The sequence below is a fragment of the Solanum verrucosum genome, unplaced genomic scaffold (genome assembly GCF_900185275.1).
Source record: "Solanum verrucosum unplaced genomic scaffold, falcon-dt-bn FXZP01000113.1, whole genome shotgun sequence".
Classification (NCBI taxonomy): domain Eukaryota; kingdom Viridiplantae; phylum Streptophyta; class Magnoliopsida; order Solanales; family Solanaceae; genus Solanum; species Solanum verrucosum.
Genome location: NW_026020105.1, coordinates 1819303 through 1832490, shown reverse-complemented (window position 1 = coordinate 1832490; position 13188 = coordinate 1819303). Strand labels below are relative to the sequence as shown.

General features: G+C 36.5%; 3 protein-coding genes across 3 annotated transcripts; all 3 read right to left on the bottom strand.

Moving 5' to 3' along the window:
* Positions 1-134: 134 nt before the first annotated feature.
* On the bottom strand, positions 135-917 carry LOC125825197 (putative germin-like protein 2-1). The gene is made up of 2 exons (XM_049504531.1): positions 794-917; positions 135-697 (listed from the first exon to the last, which is right to left on the bottom strand). Exons 1-2 carry the CDS (start codon positions 915-917, stop codon positions 135-137), a joined length of 687 nt encoding a protein of 228 aa, XP_049360488.1.
* Positions 918-4678: 3761 nt separating this feature from the next.
* On the bottom strand, positions 4679-8208 carry LOC125825219 (lipid phosphate phosphatase epsilon 2, chloroplastic-like). The gene is made up of 4 exons (XM_049504557.1): positions 7888-8208; positions 6084-6309; positions 5140-5213; positions 4679-4967 (listed from the first exon to the last, which is right to left on the bottom strand). Exons 1-4 carry the CDS (start codon positions 8143-8145, stop codon positions 4728-4730), a joined length of 798 nt encoding a protein of 265 aa, XP_049360514.1. The 5' UTR covers positions 8146-8208; the 3' UTR covers positions 4679-4727.
* An 868-nt stretch (positions 8209-9076) lies between these two features.
* On the bottom strand, positions 9077-12740 carry LOC125825223 (lipid phosphate phosphatase epsilon 2, chloroplastic-like). The gene is made up of 4 exons (XM_049504563.1): positions 12549-12740; positions 11011-11236; positions 9615-9688; positions 9077-9346 (listed from the first exon to the last, which is right to left on the bottom strand). The coding sequence occupies exons 1-4, from the start codon at positions 12678-12680 to the stop codon at positions 9119-9121; spliced, it is 660 nt and encodes a 219-aa protein (XP_049360520.1). The 5' UTR covers positions 12681-12740; the 3' UTR covers positions 9077-9118.
* Between the last annotated feature and the right edge of the window lie 448 nt (positions 12741-13188).

Sequence of the window (13188 nt, the reverse complement as noted above, 5' to 3'; positions counted from 1 at the left end):
TTAGTATATCTAATAATACAAAGTTCAAGTAAAACCAGTCAACATGACTGGATAATCTTGAAGTTTGTTAACGATTACAAGATAAAGAACACACAAATTAATAATTATAGCACCATAATCTGGCTTATACTAATTTAGTTGTTATCCCACCAGAATTGTGACTGGAGATAATTCACAACTTTCTTATCAACTTGGAATGCTTTGGCGAGAACATCATTATTGATGGGTGGGTCAGAGCCAAATACTGCATTTGCAATAGTGATGACTCCTGGATTTTGACTACTAAGTCCAGCAAATGCAACGGCCTTAGTTTTTCCCACGTTAAACTGAAAATGAATCAAACCTATTGGAAAAACGAACACATCTCCAGGATGTAGAATCTTGGTAAAGAGCTTGTTCTTCATATTTGGACCAGGGTTTGAAAGGACAAAACCAACATAGAGTGTGCCCTCAAGGACGGTAAGCACCTCGGTTCCTCTAGGGTGCGTGTGTGGTGGGTTGAGACCATATGGTGCAAAGTCAATACGAGCTAAAGAAATGCCCAGAGTGTTGAGTCCTAGTAAGTTGTTGACATTCACAGCTGTTACAGCAGATCCAACATTATTTGAAGTATTTCCAGCTACGTTTAAACCTGATTTGAAGAAGTCATCTGCAGTGACAACTTTTGGATCTTTGCATACTTTTCCATTCACAAAAACTGCATCATATATATAAGGAATTATAATAAGAACATTACAAAACTAGTTGTGTTACAATTATTATTGAAATAAGTTGAAGTAGCTTGATAATTTACCAGTAGTCATAGTGTCATTAACAGCAACACAAAAATCTTGTAAAGGACTAGGATCAGATGCATGGCTTATTGAAGTCACCACAGCCAATATGGCAATGATTAATACAAAGGACTTAAGAGCCATCACTAAATAGAAATTAACTCTAAAAAAATTGATTTATTATTGTTCTCTCTGTTTGTATGTGATTTATAATTTGATAAGAGAGGTATCCCTATTTATAGATAAAATATTATTTGAATTAGTCTTAAAAGTTTCCCTAATTAAACAAAGTGTGAATTAGTTCTGCACAATTACCAAGTCATATATGGTAGTAGTAAAATTTTGAAGATTTCATGAGTTGTGAAGGTGGGTCAACAACTATAAGCACTAAATTAATCTTATAATTTTATGAGAAGATATAAGAAACAGTTTATAACAACTACATATAATTATTACAGACTAAATCATATTTGTGGAGGACTTACTATTGGAAATGGTTATGATTATAATATTGGATGTGGAAGAAAAAAGAAGTAGAATATGATGATAGAAACTTTAACCATGAAAATAATAAGCAGATAATTAATGCATGGCATGATATGGCAATGGTTATTGGTTAATACAAAGGAGAACTATATAATTATAAATACTTCGCTACCATATATATTATTATTATTACACGTACTTTCAAAATATTACGTACTATCAATTAAGAGTTTCCTACCATATATTGAGAAAGATACACTCAGATACATGTACTTTGTACTAGATACACTAAAATAGGAGAGAGGAGAGCGAAATGGGAAGGGATGTGAGAGAGATTTGTTATGTATCCCAGATACATGAATCACACTAGATACACACCAGATACATGTGATTCGCAAGCGAGATTAGAGAGAAGTGAGGGAGGCAAGCGAGATTTGTTATGTATCTCATATACATGCGAATCCACTTGGATATAATGTATCTAGAATAAATTATACCTAATTTTGACCCCAAGTATCCCGAGATACATGTATCTGAACACTCCAAAATTTGATAAGATACATAATATTGCAGACTAAAATATATTTAAATAATTAGCTCATAAACTAGTGAGATTATTTATGTATGTTTCCCAGTACAAAGGACTTGAGAGCCACCACTAATTAGTTAAAATTCAGTGTAAATTATTTGAATTCTTAAAATAAAATTTGTTAAATTGATGGTACGAGGAGTTGTGTAGCAATGCTATTCTTTTGTCGCACATGTGTTTATCAATCAAGAGCCCATTAACACACAATACAATTAATAGTATAATAATAAGAAATTGATCCACTAGGTTATGGTACAGTGGTAAGACTGTCATATCCTTAATCAGAGGTCTAGGAGAAAATCATTCAGATTTAATCGAAATTCTAATACGGATATCAAACACCGGTCATAGAAGAAGAAATTGGATAAATAAAGGGAAGTTTGAATTGGTAAAAAAATATAACCCTTCCATGTATTATACTTTGATCATATACATCTCACATCTCAAAGCATATATGTAAAGTACTATTGAAAGTTTTACCTTATCTAATTTTCCAATTTTAACTTATTGTTACTCCGTTTTTATTTGGTATTTTTCTTATAGCTAATTAATATTGACCATTTCCAATGACCCGGGGAGATTAATCAGTCTCTATAGTTGTTGAAGAAAAGTTGATCATGATTTTGGTTTATTATAAACTAATCATGAAAGACTTGGTAATTAATTAAGAAGCTAAGCTAGCTTAATTAATTCCTTGTTTATTTTAATGGGTTTAATTTGAGGATTCATTCTAGAAATTTCATCCATAATTGATTTTGCTTGACGTGGTCTCAATCCACCTCATACACATCCTAGAGGAAAGGAACAAAGGTTCTTGTTGTTCTTAAAGGAAGACTTTATCTTTGTTTCATCCTTTCTAACCCTGGCCCAAAGACTAATGCAATTGCATTCGTAGCAAGTCTTCTGTGGAGGAGTAGCACTAGGCTACCATAATAATAAATAGAGTCAATGGTGACTCCGCCGTGGGAAGAGCCGTTTCCTTCTTGCTTGATAGGGGGGGCGATTTGGCCCTGACTGATAAACTAACAAAAGGAAAACGAAATGCAACTCATCCGAATAAGACCAATTGGCATAGGCCATAGACAGAGAGGATGAAAGAAAGACATAGGAATTTCCCCCTGAAGCTAAAGGGGCCTCTCTCCATCCATAAAGGAAGAAGAAGGCAAGACTAAGTCATTTAGTTGTTTTCTATTTCCACCCGCCAGCAGTCTTCTCTTCCTATCACTTCACTTCGTTCTATAAATCTGATCTCACCGGGCCGGGCGAAGGGGAAGGAAGGGATGGGTGGTCCGGGAACAACAACAAGAGAGGGCTCGTAGCCCCCCCCCCCCTCTCACTCTTCCCCACGCCTATTTGTTCACCCGAGATGCAGCAGGAAAGGAAAAAGGTCTCTTAGGGGTACCACAAATACGCCCTTCCCTTAGCGCCTCCCTCTAGGCGGGGCTCACAACCAAAGGATGCACGGGGTGAAGTATATTTCAAATTGAAGTAATCATTTAAGTATCTTGTATAATACTCTTGCCCTAGACCCCCATTTTCTATTCTACCCCCATTCCTCTATGATTAATATTCAGTTAATTCGAACTTGAGCCCGAACGTCAGTCTCTTGAGCGACCGATCAAGAAATGCAAAGATAAGGGGAATGGTTAGTGATGAGGGCATAGGAGAGAGAAAGTTCCTTCTCACTCTGAAAGAAAAGCAAGCTAAGACGCTTTTTTCGCGGCAAGAGCGGTGTTGTAGCATCAACAGGAAAGTTATTTGGCAGTTGCTTTAGCAGCTCCTTCTCTAAGACCGTCTTCAATAGCAGCGCTTATTCCAACAACACCGGCATTCCTCTTATTAAAGGAATCGGTGAGTGAAGACAAGATCGGATCTTTAAAGCTGAAGTCTTTTTCTTCATCAAGAGTGAGAGATCCGTCTAAGAACAATAGAAGAGGGATATACCATCGAATCGGATCTTAGAGAAGTCTCGGTCTTCGTCCACCCCGTCTTACCTAATGATTAGGATTTGCTTTCCCTATTTGAAAAAAGGAGATCTGTGTCACTCTCACTATGCTTCACACATGAAATTATCTAGGCCTACTCAAGTGAATGGGGGGTTCAGTCCAGAAGGCTAGTCTGGACTCGCTGTGTCATTCTAAAAGATGCGAAATAGCTTTTTAGCAGCTATAACACGAGTATAAAAACTCGCCCATTTGGTTTCATATAGATAAAGAAATGAAAAGATGGGGGGGTCGTGGTCTATGCTAAATTCTTTTTCTTAGATAGAATGAATGGAAAAGGAGTGCTTGTGTTGTGGTTTTCGTAGTTGCTGGTCTGAACAACCAAAATCCAGGAGTTCTCACAATTTCAAATACAGTATTTGGCTCAGAAGTCAGATCCACCAATTAATGATGATGTCCTCACTAAAGCATTCCAAATTGACAAGAAAGTGATTGATCATCTTCAAAAACAGTTTTGGTGGGATAATAACTAAAAGTATAAAACAATACTCATGTTGTTTCTTGAAAACTACTATTAATTTGATGTTCTAATTACATTTATGAAGCTATAGTTTCATATTAAGTTGTATTTAGTGATGGGAAATGGGCAGATTTGGACGGATTGAGTTAAAATGGATTATAAAACTACATATAATAATATAAGCAGTTATAACTAATAGGAGCAGCAGTTATAGTAGAGACTATAAAGACAACAAAATTCCTATTCAAATCGAACTGTAGAGCTGGGTAACTGTTGTTGATTTATAACCATTTTGAGTTCCACATTAGCTAATGAAAAGTAATGAGCAAAGTTGAGAAGAATTTTCTCATAAAACTATAAGCTTTAATTTGTTTTGTTAGTTTCTATATGAAAGTTCAATGTTAGTGTGTAGTTTCTCAGTAGTATAAGTTGATCTCCTCAAGAACCCAATATCGGATCACATATAGGAGAAAGCTAGCACAAATGGCTGCTGTGCCAAGAACAACAACAATCCGAACCCACAAGTGTGAAATAAATGCATCAAGGACTATCGCATCCCACAACCAAAACCAGAAAATGGAGAAAGAGAATCCCAGTGCAGCACCCACGGCTACTTGGCTGGTTGTGTGAAATTGTTGTGAAACCCGTAGCCAAGACTGCACAAACACAAGGAAAGAGCAGGTCAATTTATGGCTACAACAGTTGAAACAAACCAAGGTTTTGTGCAGATAATCGATTGAAAGAAGGTGAAAGCCGAACTGCTGCTCTGCAAGCATATGAAAGTAACAGACAAAAACCAACTAAATGAAGGTCCAGTTGTAGACTTACAAAGTAGGAGCCAATTGCAAAGATGAGTGCGCTAATTACTGCAGTGATTCCGTTTAACCCAAAATATTCTACCACTGAATCAAACAAAAAGAAAAGATGTATCAGAGGTTGTGTATGGAGTGTACTATGGACTATGGGGAGTTTTAAATAGCATAGCTGCACACAGAAACTCAAGAAACAAGAAAAAGGAAACTTGAAGAGCGCCACCTGTGTCCTTTCTAGTAATCCTATTCATCAAATGAAAAACAATATTGTTCGAAGGTGTATCTGAGGCAAAATCAATTCAATATGAATCTTTGCCAGTCAGAGCATTTGTGAAGACAGACGCTTGTAGCAGACAGATTATTCAAGGACACAAGTTATCATATGACATAACAATAACTTTAATTAGAAGAGCTGCTCGTACAAGCACAACACTATCTCCTAAAGTTTAAGTATATGCAACACAATCACATTACAACTATCACACAAACGGAAGAAAGAGTGCAAATTCAGCAACACATACCACCTCTTTATACCAAGTTAGGAATTAGAATATGCAGGGTTAATAACTTAATTGATTGCTTAAAGTCTCATAGGAAGTTCTGATAGAGAATACAGATAGAGAGCAGAAAAAGAGCCCAGCAAACCCAAGGAAGAAAAAGGAACACATCCTAGGAGACCAAAGATGGAAAGATTATGCAGAACAAGGTGATAACAAATTTATCTAAAAAGAATTGACAAGGTAACATCAAAAATCCAAATGAACCCATTTTATAGTATTATCTTCACTGCAGGATGGCCTCTTTAGATCATAATCGAAGGGACAAGGCCATTTCACTTCTTGAAGTATTCAACTCTTCTTACGTAAAATGCATATTGACAGATTTAGAGTTTAAAGGATGAAGAGTATCTAAATCAATTATATTTTATCCATCTGCGCAATTATTAGCTAAGAAAATTACTTGAGACAATACAGAACGTCACTGTGTAAAAGATTGACTGCGCATGAGAAGATGGCATTCCAGGATCCGATCTTATCGTAGAAACAGGTCGCTCTTGGTTTAGAATTCTCTTCAATACAGTTGAGAGCCCAGAATTCAGAACAGAACCAGAAGCAGCCCAAAGAGCTTCCGCATCATGTCTCCAAAGGAAGATTATACCAAAAAGTGCAGCCACCAGCCACTTACTCTGCACTTTAGTTTCTAAGAAATTAGAAATCTTTACAACATTTTTCTCCAAAGCCAAAACTTTGAGCAGAAATTTGAGAGATGGATACAACCAGTACCATTCTTGCAAAGAAATTAGATCAAGTAAAGTCACCAAAACGCAATCCAAAATTTTCCAGTCAAGTAAGCAGGTCAGTAGCAACAATCTGATCATGGTGATGAAATGTATCCTAATTTATAGTGTGATGTCAAAACGCATGATATTCAAACGACAGTAAATTTGGGAGTCTCCAGGTAAGTTGCATTACATCATTGAAAGAAAAACTGAGATCTTTATGGAAGGTATTCTCTCATTTAACAAAAATAAAGGGTAAGAGAATATAGATGGCACCGAAGGTGACCTGAAAATTACCAGATTAACATTAGCATAAGAAAGGTGAGCTTCTAAGACCAAAAGCCAACCTAACACTAAAACTGGTAAACCAGCTGCAGTTTACTTCCAAGGATGAAGACAGAAGCAAATTAAAGATTCTTAATATCCTGTTATTTGCAACAATCAATACATTCCAAAATTGTCAATTTCACTTGTTCTGGAAAACTGGAACTTAATACCTAGCTCATCTTAAGAATCAAGGGTTAGCAATAAAATGAACAACAGTACGGCTGCAAATGTAGGACTATCAGGTTAATTTGAAAGGTCTTCTAAAATTATAGACGCCAGGATGGTACAGGACAACACCAAGTTAACATGCTTAAGACTAAAAGGTCTTTTGAATTGAAGAACTCCAGGATAGTAAAAGTGAAACACATAGCAAGTATGCTTCATAATACTTTTCTGTATATATGCGGTATGTGCTCATTATAGCCTCAAATCTTAGCATTGCCGTAGCCTACTACTAGCAATTTCATCTTGAACTTCGGTGATAAGCAGAAAAGGCCAAATAAGTTGACAATTTACTTACGTAACACTTCAACTCTTTTATAAGTCTAATCAACAGCATCCTTTAGCAAATTAATTAGCCTTGTATTAGAAACATTCAATTCAAAAATTATGAGCTTCAAAGGATTTGTAAAACTTCATGGAGATGGGGTAAGGGTGCTTATATAAGTCTGACACCAAAACAAGGAATGAAAATTTAGGAGTCCTTCTTCTAGCAAAGAACCACAATCAAGGGTATGACCTAGTGGTGAATGAAATGGTTGGGAATCATGAGGTTTCAGGTTCAAACAAAAACACTAAGTGATTCTTCTCAATTATCTCAGCCTTGGTGGACAAAGTTACACGAATACCAAAGTCATAAAATTAAAAACCAAGCTAAGAACCAAAAATGTCCCTCTTGTCGTTCACTTATTATTTTTACCCTTTAGCTGCACGTAGGGTAAACCATGCTCCTATGCAATAGCTTGCAAACCACATAGGCGAGATAACCCGCACTAAGCAAGGGTTTCGAACTTAACACCTCTAACATGGAAGTTTCAAATCCAAACCACTGGACCACCTTCGGGTCTTGTCGTTCACTTATTTATTAAGCAGGGAGGATGTGCATTAACATGTAAGCACAAAACAAATAAAGAAACTGTACAAAGAAGTTGAACGAACCAAGCTATTGAGAGTGGCGTTAAGTCCAGCGGAAGCAGAACTCGAGGACCCATCAACGAAAACTTCTTCTTTTTCAAAACTGACACCCATCGCCTCATCTTCTGCGGTGGTTCGAGTTCTAGCAATAGTTAATGGAGATGATTTGTGTCTTGTATACAGAGAAAAAGAAGCGAACTTCCGACGGAAATCCAATTTAGAATTGGAAAATTTTGGAAAACGAAGAAAGGGGGAAATAACAAGGGCAGTTGCAGTAGACATTGTTGGAATTTTTCTCTAATTGAAAACAAAAGCCCCACAGGCAGAAATGTAACAGGACGACGACTCTCAGAGTCTAGAAGATTTTGAGAATTTTCAAGGTTACTAAATAGTTGTTTGAACTCAATAATAACTAATAACAAGTGGCAATCGTTAGTTCCTCAAAAATATGGAAACCATTTTTGTTAGATGTGGTGGATTTATATTTTTGTTCATATCTTAGTATCCACTAATTTTAATTTTATATTATGAATTCGAAATCTTTAGGTAAGAGTGAGAGAATCTTATTTATCTCACCACAATCTTATTGATGATAGTAACACGATGGTAATGGTACGATTTTAGATTTGGTGCATAGCACAAATCACAATATAGGCACTTGTTATTGATAAAAGACGATCAATTATGCAACTATCAAACTGATTGCCGAATTCAGATTCTTTTTGTCTGAAGTAGAAATCTAGTTGGATTATCGTCCTATATAAAAAAAATTAACTTTAATCGATATGGGTAGATATTGTATAAGTTAATCTACTCTATAGTCATTAATGAAAATAGAAACTATATTTTCTACAATTTCATAATATGATCCACTCAAGATTACTTTTATTTCTTATTTTTAATATCTTAGGCCCTGTTAACATATGTCCGGCTCAATCTAGTGCATTCTTTTATGACGATGATATGTGGCGTTCTTGAGTCAATCCGCAACCCAAAAATATCAAAAGCAAATATGAAAAAAGAAAATAGATATGCCGACTTTGCAGAGCAATGCACACAAGTGATGTTGAACTTTTGACGGTGTTTGTCCATGGGCTTAACTTTTGGCAGTTTACCCATGGACAAGCGAGGTCAAAAGTTCAAAACCAATCATTTCCAAGGTCATTGGGTGTAATTTCCTGCCAATAACCACTTCTAGAATTGTTATCAAACACTTCCAGAATCATGAGTGTGTACTTTCTCACTATATAAAGAATCAGTTTCTCTCAAGAACCCAGTATCGGAACATATAAAGGAGAAAGCTAACGCAAATGGCTACCGTGCCAAGAACAACAAGAATCCGAATCCACAAGTGGGATATAAATGCATCAAGGACTATTGCATCCCACAACCAAAACCAGAAAACGGAGAAAGAGAATCCCAGTGCAGCACCTACGGCTACTTGACTGGTCGTGTGGAGTTGTTGTGAAACCCGTAGCCATGACTGCACAAACACAACGAAAAAGCAGATCAATGTATGGTTACAATAGTCACAACTAAACTAAGGTCTTGTGAAGAAAACCAGTTGAAATAAAGGTAGAAACCATAATGCTGACAAGCGAAGCTTGCCCAAGGGGTTGAGCGCCTCCCTCATCAACCGGTAGGTTGAGGGTTTGAGTCACACTAGATAGTAAGTGGGAACACTACTGATCCTCCTAGAGGGTGGGGGTGGGAAATAAACCAAACTGCTATTCTGCAAGCTGTCTACTTACCAAGTAGGAGCCAATTGCAAAGATAAGTGCACTAATGACTGCAGTGATTCCATTTAACCCGAAATATTCTACCACTGTGTCAAAACAAAAAGAAAAAGATGATATTAGACGTTGGTATGAAGAGTCTTTAATGGCATAGCTGCACATGAAAATTCAAGAAGCGAGAAAAGGAAAATTGAAATGTCAAACAACGTGCAAACTCCCTGTCTTTTCTAGTTATCTTATTCATCAAATAAAAATCACATGGCTATAAGGTAAATTTGAGGCATAATCAATTGAATCTTAACCAATACCCACCAGAGCACTTGTGCAGATGCGTATTAGTAGCAGACAGGTTATTCAAGCACACAAGTTACCATAGGACATCATGACAACATTAATTTGAGAGCTACTTGTACAGGCACAATAGACGTGCTAAAGCGCCATTTTCAATGTCATTAAGAGATCACAAAGTTTAGGTATGTGCAATACAATCACATACAGCTATCACATAAGGCAAAGCGAGAGTGCATATGCAGTCTCACTTCTCTAGGCCTGAGTAGGGATTAGAATCTGCTGGGTTAAAATGTACGGACAACCCAGAAATGTTAGCACTTTACTCACATAATCACTAACCCAAACTGTTCTTTGTCATATATTTTCTATCCATATCAAGCATTCAGGACAGCTGCCGAAATGACTTTCTTTGGCTAGTGCATTTCCTACACTCTTTACAAAAGTAGTTTATTACTACAAAACCTTAAGCATGTACATAGATTGATAAGTGATAACAGATACAGAAGAATTTGAACAGAACTTTGTTGTAGCTTAGCTCTTTGGACTTGAGTACTGGTAGGTATTGCAAGAAAAATATCAAATTTACAAGAGATTTTTTCTAGAGGTCCATGATGGTTGAACAGCTCTCAGATACACCTAGACATTGCCCTAAAACCTTGGTATGACAATATATAGCGGTGCATGAGTGCCTCTCTAGAAGCCATTCACATCCTAGTATATCCATAGTCAGAGGAGAGAAGTTGTACAGATCATCTAATTGATTGCTTAAAACCTTGTAGGAAGTTCTAAATCTTGAAGAGAATAAGCAATAGTCCGGTGAAAAAACTCGCAGCAATTGAAGAAAGGGAACATATAGTAAGAGAAGAAAGAGACTAAAGATAGAAAGCATAAGTATAACAAGCTAATGGAAAAATTACAACAAAAAAGAGGGACAAGGTAACAACAAAAATCCTCATGAACCTGATTTGTAAGTTTATCTGCAATGCATGCAGGCCTCTTTCGATATCAAAAGGATAAGGCCAGTTTGGTTAATGAAAATTTACTCTTAAGCAAATGCACAAGGATGGATAATTATCTAAACCAAGCATGTTTTCTTAATCTGATTGACTGAGAATATTACTTGAGACAATACAGAACATCACTGTATAGAAAATTGACTGTGCATGAGTAGATGGCATTCCCGGGTCTGATCTTATCGCAGAAACAGGTCGCTCCTGGTTTAGTATTCTCTTCAATACAGTTGAGAGTCCAGCATTCAGAATAGAACCAGAACCTGCCCAAAGTGCTTCTGTGTCATGCCTCCAAAGGAAGATTATACCAAAAACTGCAGCCACCAGCCACTTACTCTGCATTTTGAGGTAATTAAGAATTTAGATATCTTTACATGATTTTTTCCAATGCCAAAATTTTAAGCAGAAACTTGAGATATGGATATAACCAGTTACGTTCTTGCGGAAAAATTAAGATAAAGTAATGACCATAAAGAATTCAAATTATCAGGTCAAGCAAACAGGTTCACTGCACCAATCTGATCTATCTGAGGAAATGTATCCTTAATTTATAGTGCAATGCTAAAAGCATGATGATTCAAATGATAGAGTTGAATTTGGAAGTCTCTGGATTAGGGACTCTTTATTTTGAGAAGTAAAAGTCTCTGGATGAGTTACACAACATCCTTACAGAAAAAATCAGATCATTATGGAAAGGATTCTTTCATTAAACATTAGAGTTCCAGAATTTATTTATTTTTTGGTTTCCCATCCAGGGTACCTGCATTGGAGCTGGTGAAGCTGGTAGTTTTGCTAATGGTGTTCAAAACTTTAGTATATATCTCTAAAAAGTTGTTTTAACCTATATACACAATATTATTTTCTATATGCACAATATAGTTTTTCAACAAAGAGTGTGCCGCTGATTAGAGCCCAATAATCCAGATTCGCACCGCGTAGGGCCCATTACCATCTTAACAGTAGCACAAAAAATCTGTGAGCTTTTTAGGACCAAAAACCAACCTAACACCAAAACTGGTAAACCAGTTGCAGTCTACTCCGCTCCTTAGGGCAGGGGCGGAGCCAGCCTTCTATTAGGGGGTTCATCCTGTAGAAATCTGATGATTGGAACGTGTCAAAGGAACAAGTTCAACGAAGCTGACAGGTGTGTCTACAGCACATCTGAACCCCTTCGGCAGAAAATATTACTACTATTTATACTATATTAGATGTCGAACCCTCATCGATTAGCTCGTGTGTTTAATTCTTCAGATTTTGAACCCCTTATAAAAATACTAGCTCCGCCACTACCTTAGGGTGCTGACAGATGCTAATTTAAAAAGCTTCACGATTTCATGCCATTTAGTTGGAAAAAATATGAAAATTAGATTTTCAAAATCTGATAAAATTTCATGGCCAAGCAGATAAACTTGCAAAATCTATGGTCAAACACAAGGTAGGACTTCAATTACAGAATGAAAATTCAGGGGGGGTTGGCAAAGAACATAGTAAAAATGCAAGAATTCACCTCCTACGGTAAAGGTCAAATCTTTCCCTCCTCTCTTCCATTTTTCTTTTCAAAAACTAATTAACATGTAAGCACAAAAGAAATCAAGAAACAGTACAAGAGGTTTAAAATGAATGGTGAAAAATTAACGAACCAACCAACCAGGCTATTGAGAGTGGCGTTGAATCGAGCAGAAGCAGAAGTTGAGAAGTCATGAATGAGAGCTTGTTGTTCAAAAGCTCCAAGCTTTACAGCAACATCCTCAGCATCTCCATTTCTGAGTACATCCGCCATATTCCGGGATAAGGAAGAAAAATTCCACCTCAATTGAAAATGGTTTGGGTTTTTTCGAAAGGGCACTTAGACATTTTCCAAAGCCCCACACGCACAAATGTTTAAAAAATGGAATGTAATTTTTGTGGGATGTGGTAGATTTCCATTTTTATTTTTTTGGTTTTCCTTCATTCAAAAAATGTGATCTTTGTTGTATAATAGAACAAACACTAATATTTTAATTGAATCGATCAAAATCAAATATATTTATTAAAGTGCTTCTTCGGTGTTCGGAGTCCACATTAGAGTTCCGATTAAATTCGGATCGCGCTTTGCAGGACCCATTTGGGGGTGGCGCTTCCAACATGGATTTTCTCCATATCCAGGGCTCAAACCCGAGACCTCTGGTTAAGGGTGAAACACTCTCATCAGTGCACCATAAACCATGTTGGCCGTAAATTTCCATTTCATTGCTACGCTTCAATGACTTATTTTTAAAATGTAAATAAAAAAAAAATTATATGATTAA

What these genes read in the sequence shown, in the direction of transcription:
- LOC125825223 (XM_049504563.1), bottom strand. Translation starts at nt 12,680, where the DNA reads ATGGCGGATGTACTCAGAAATGGAGATGCTGAGGATGTTGCTGTAAAG. An exon ending in ACGCCACTCTCAATAGCCTG is followed by an intron (nt 11,237 to 12,548) that starts GTTGGTTGGTTC and finishes CTCAAAATGCAG; the next exon opens with AGTAAGTGGCTGGTGGCTGC. An exon ending in TTGCAATTGGCTCCTACTTG is followed by an intron (nt 9,347 to 9,614) that starts GTAAGTAGACAG and finishes GTGTTTGTGCAG; the next exon opens with TCATGGCTACGGGTTTCACA.
- LOC125825219 (XM_049504557.1), bottom strand. Translation starts at nt 8,145, where the DNA reads ATGTCTACTGCAACTGCCCTTGTTATTTCCCCCTTTCTTCGTTTTCCA. An exon ending in ACGCCACTCTCAATAGCTTG is followed by an intron (nt 6,310 to 7,887) that starts GTTCGTTCAACT and finishes ACTAAAGTGCAG; the next exon opens with AGTAAGTGGCTGGTGGCTGC. An exon ending in GACGTTCTGTATTGTCTCAA is followed by an intron (nt 5,214 to 6,083) that starts GTAATTTTCTTA and finishes TGTTTGATTCAG; the next exon opens with TGGTAGAATATTTTGGGTTA.
- LOC125825197 (XM_049504531.1), bottom strand. Translation starts at nt 917, where the DNA reads ATGGCTCTTAAGTCCTTTGTATTAATCATTGCCATATTGGCTGTGGTG. An exon ending in TAATGACACTATGACTACTG is followed by an intron (nt 698 to 793) that starts GTAAATTATCAA and finishes TATATGATGCAG; the next exon opens with TTTTTGTGAATGGAAAAGTA.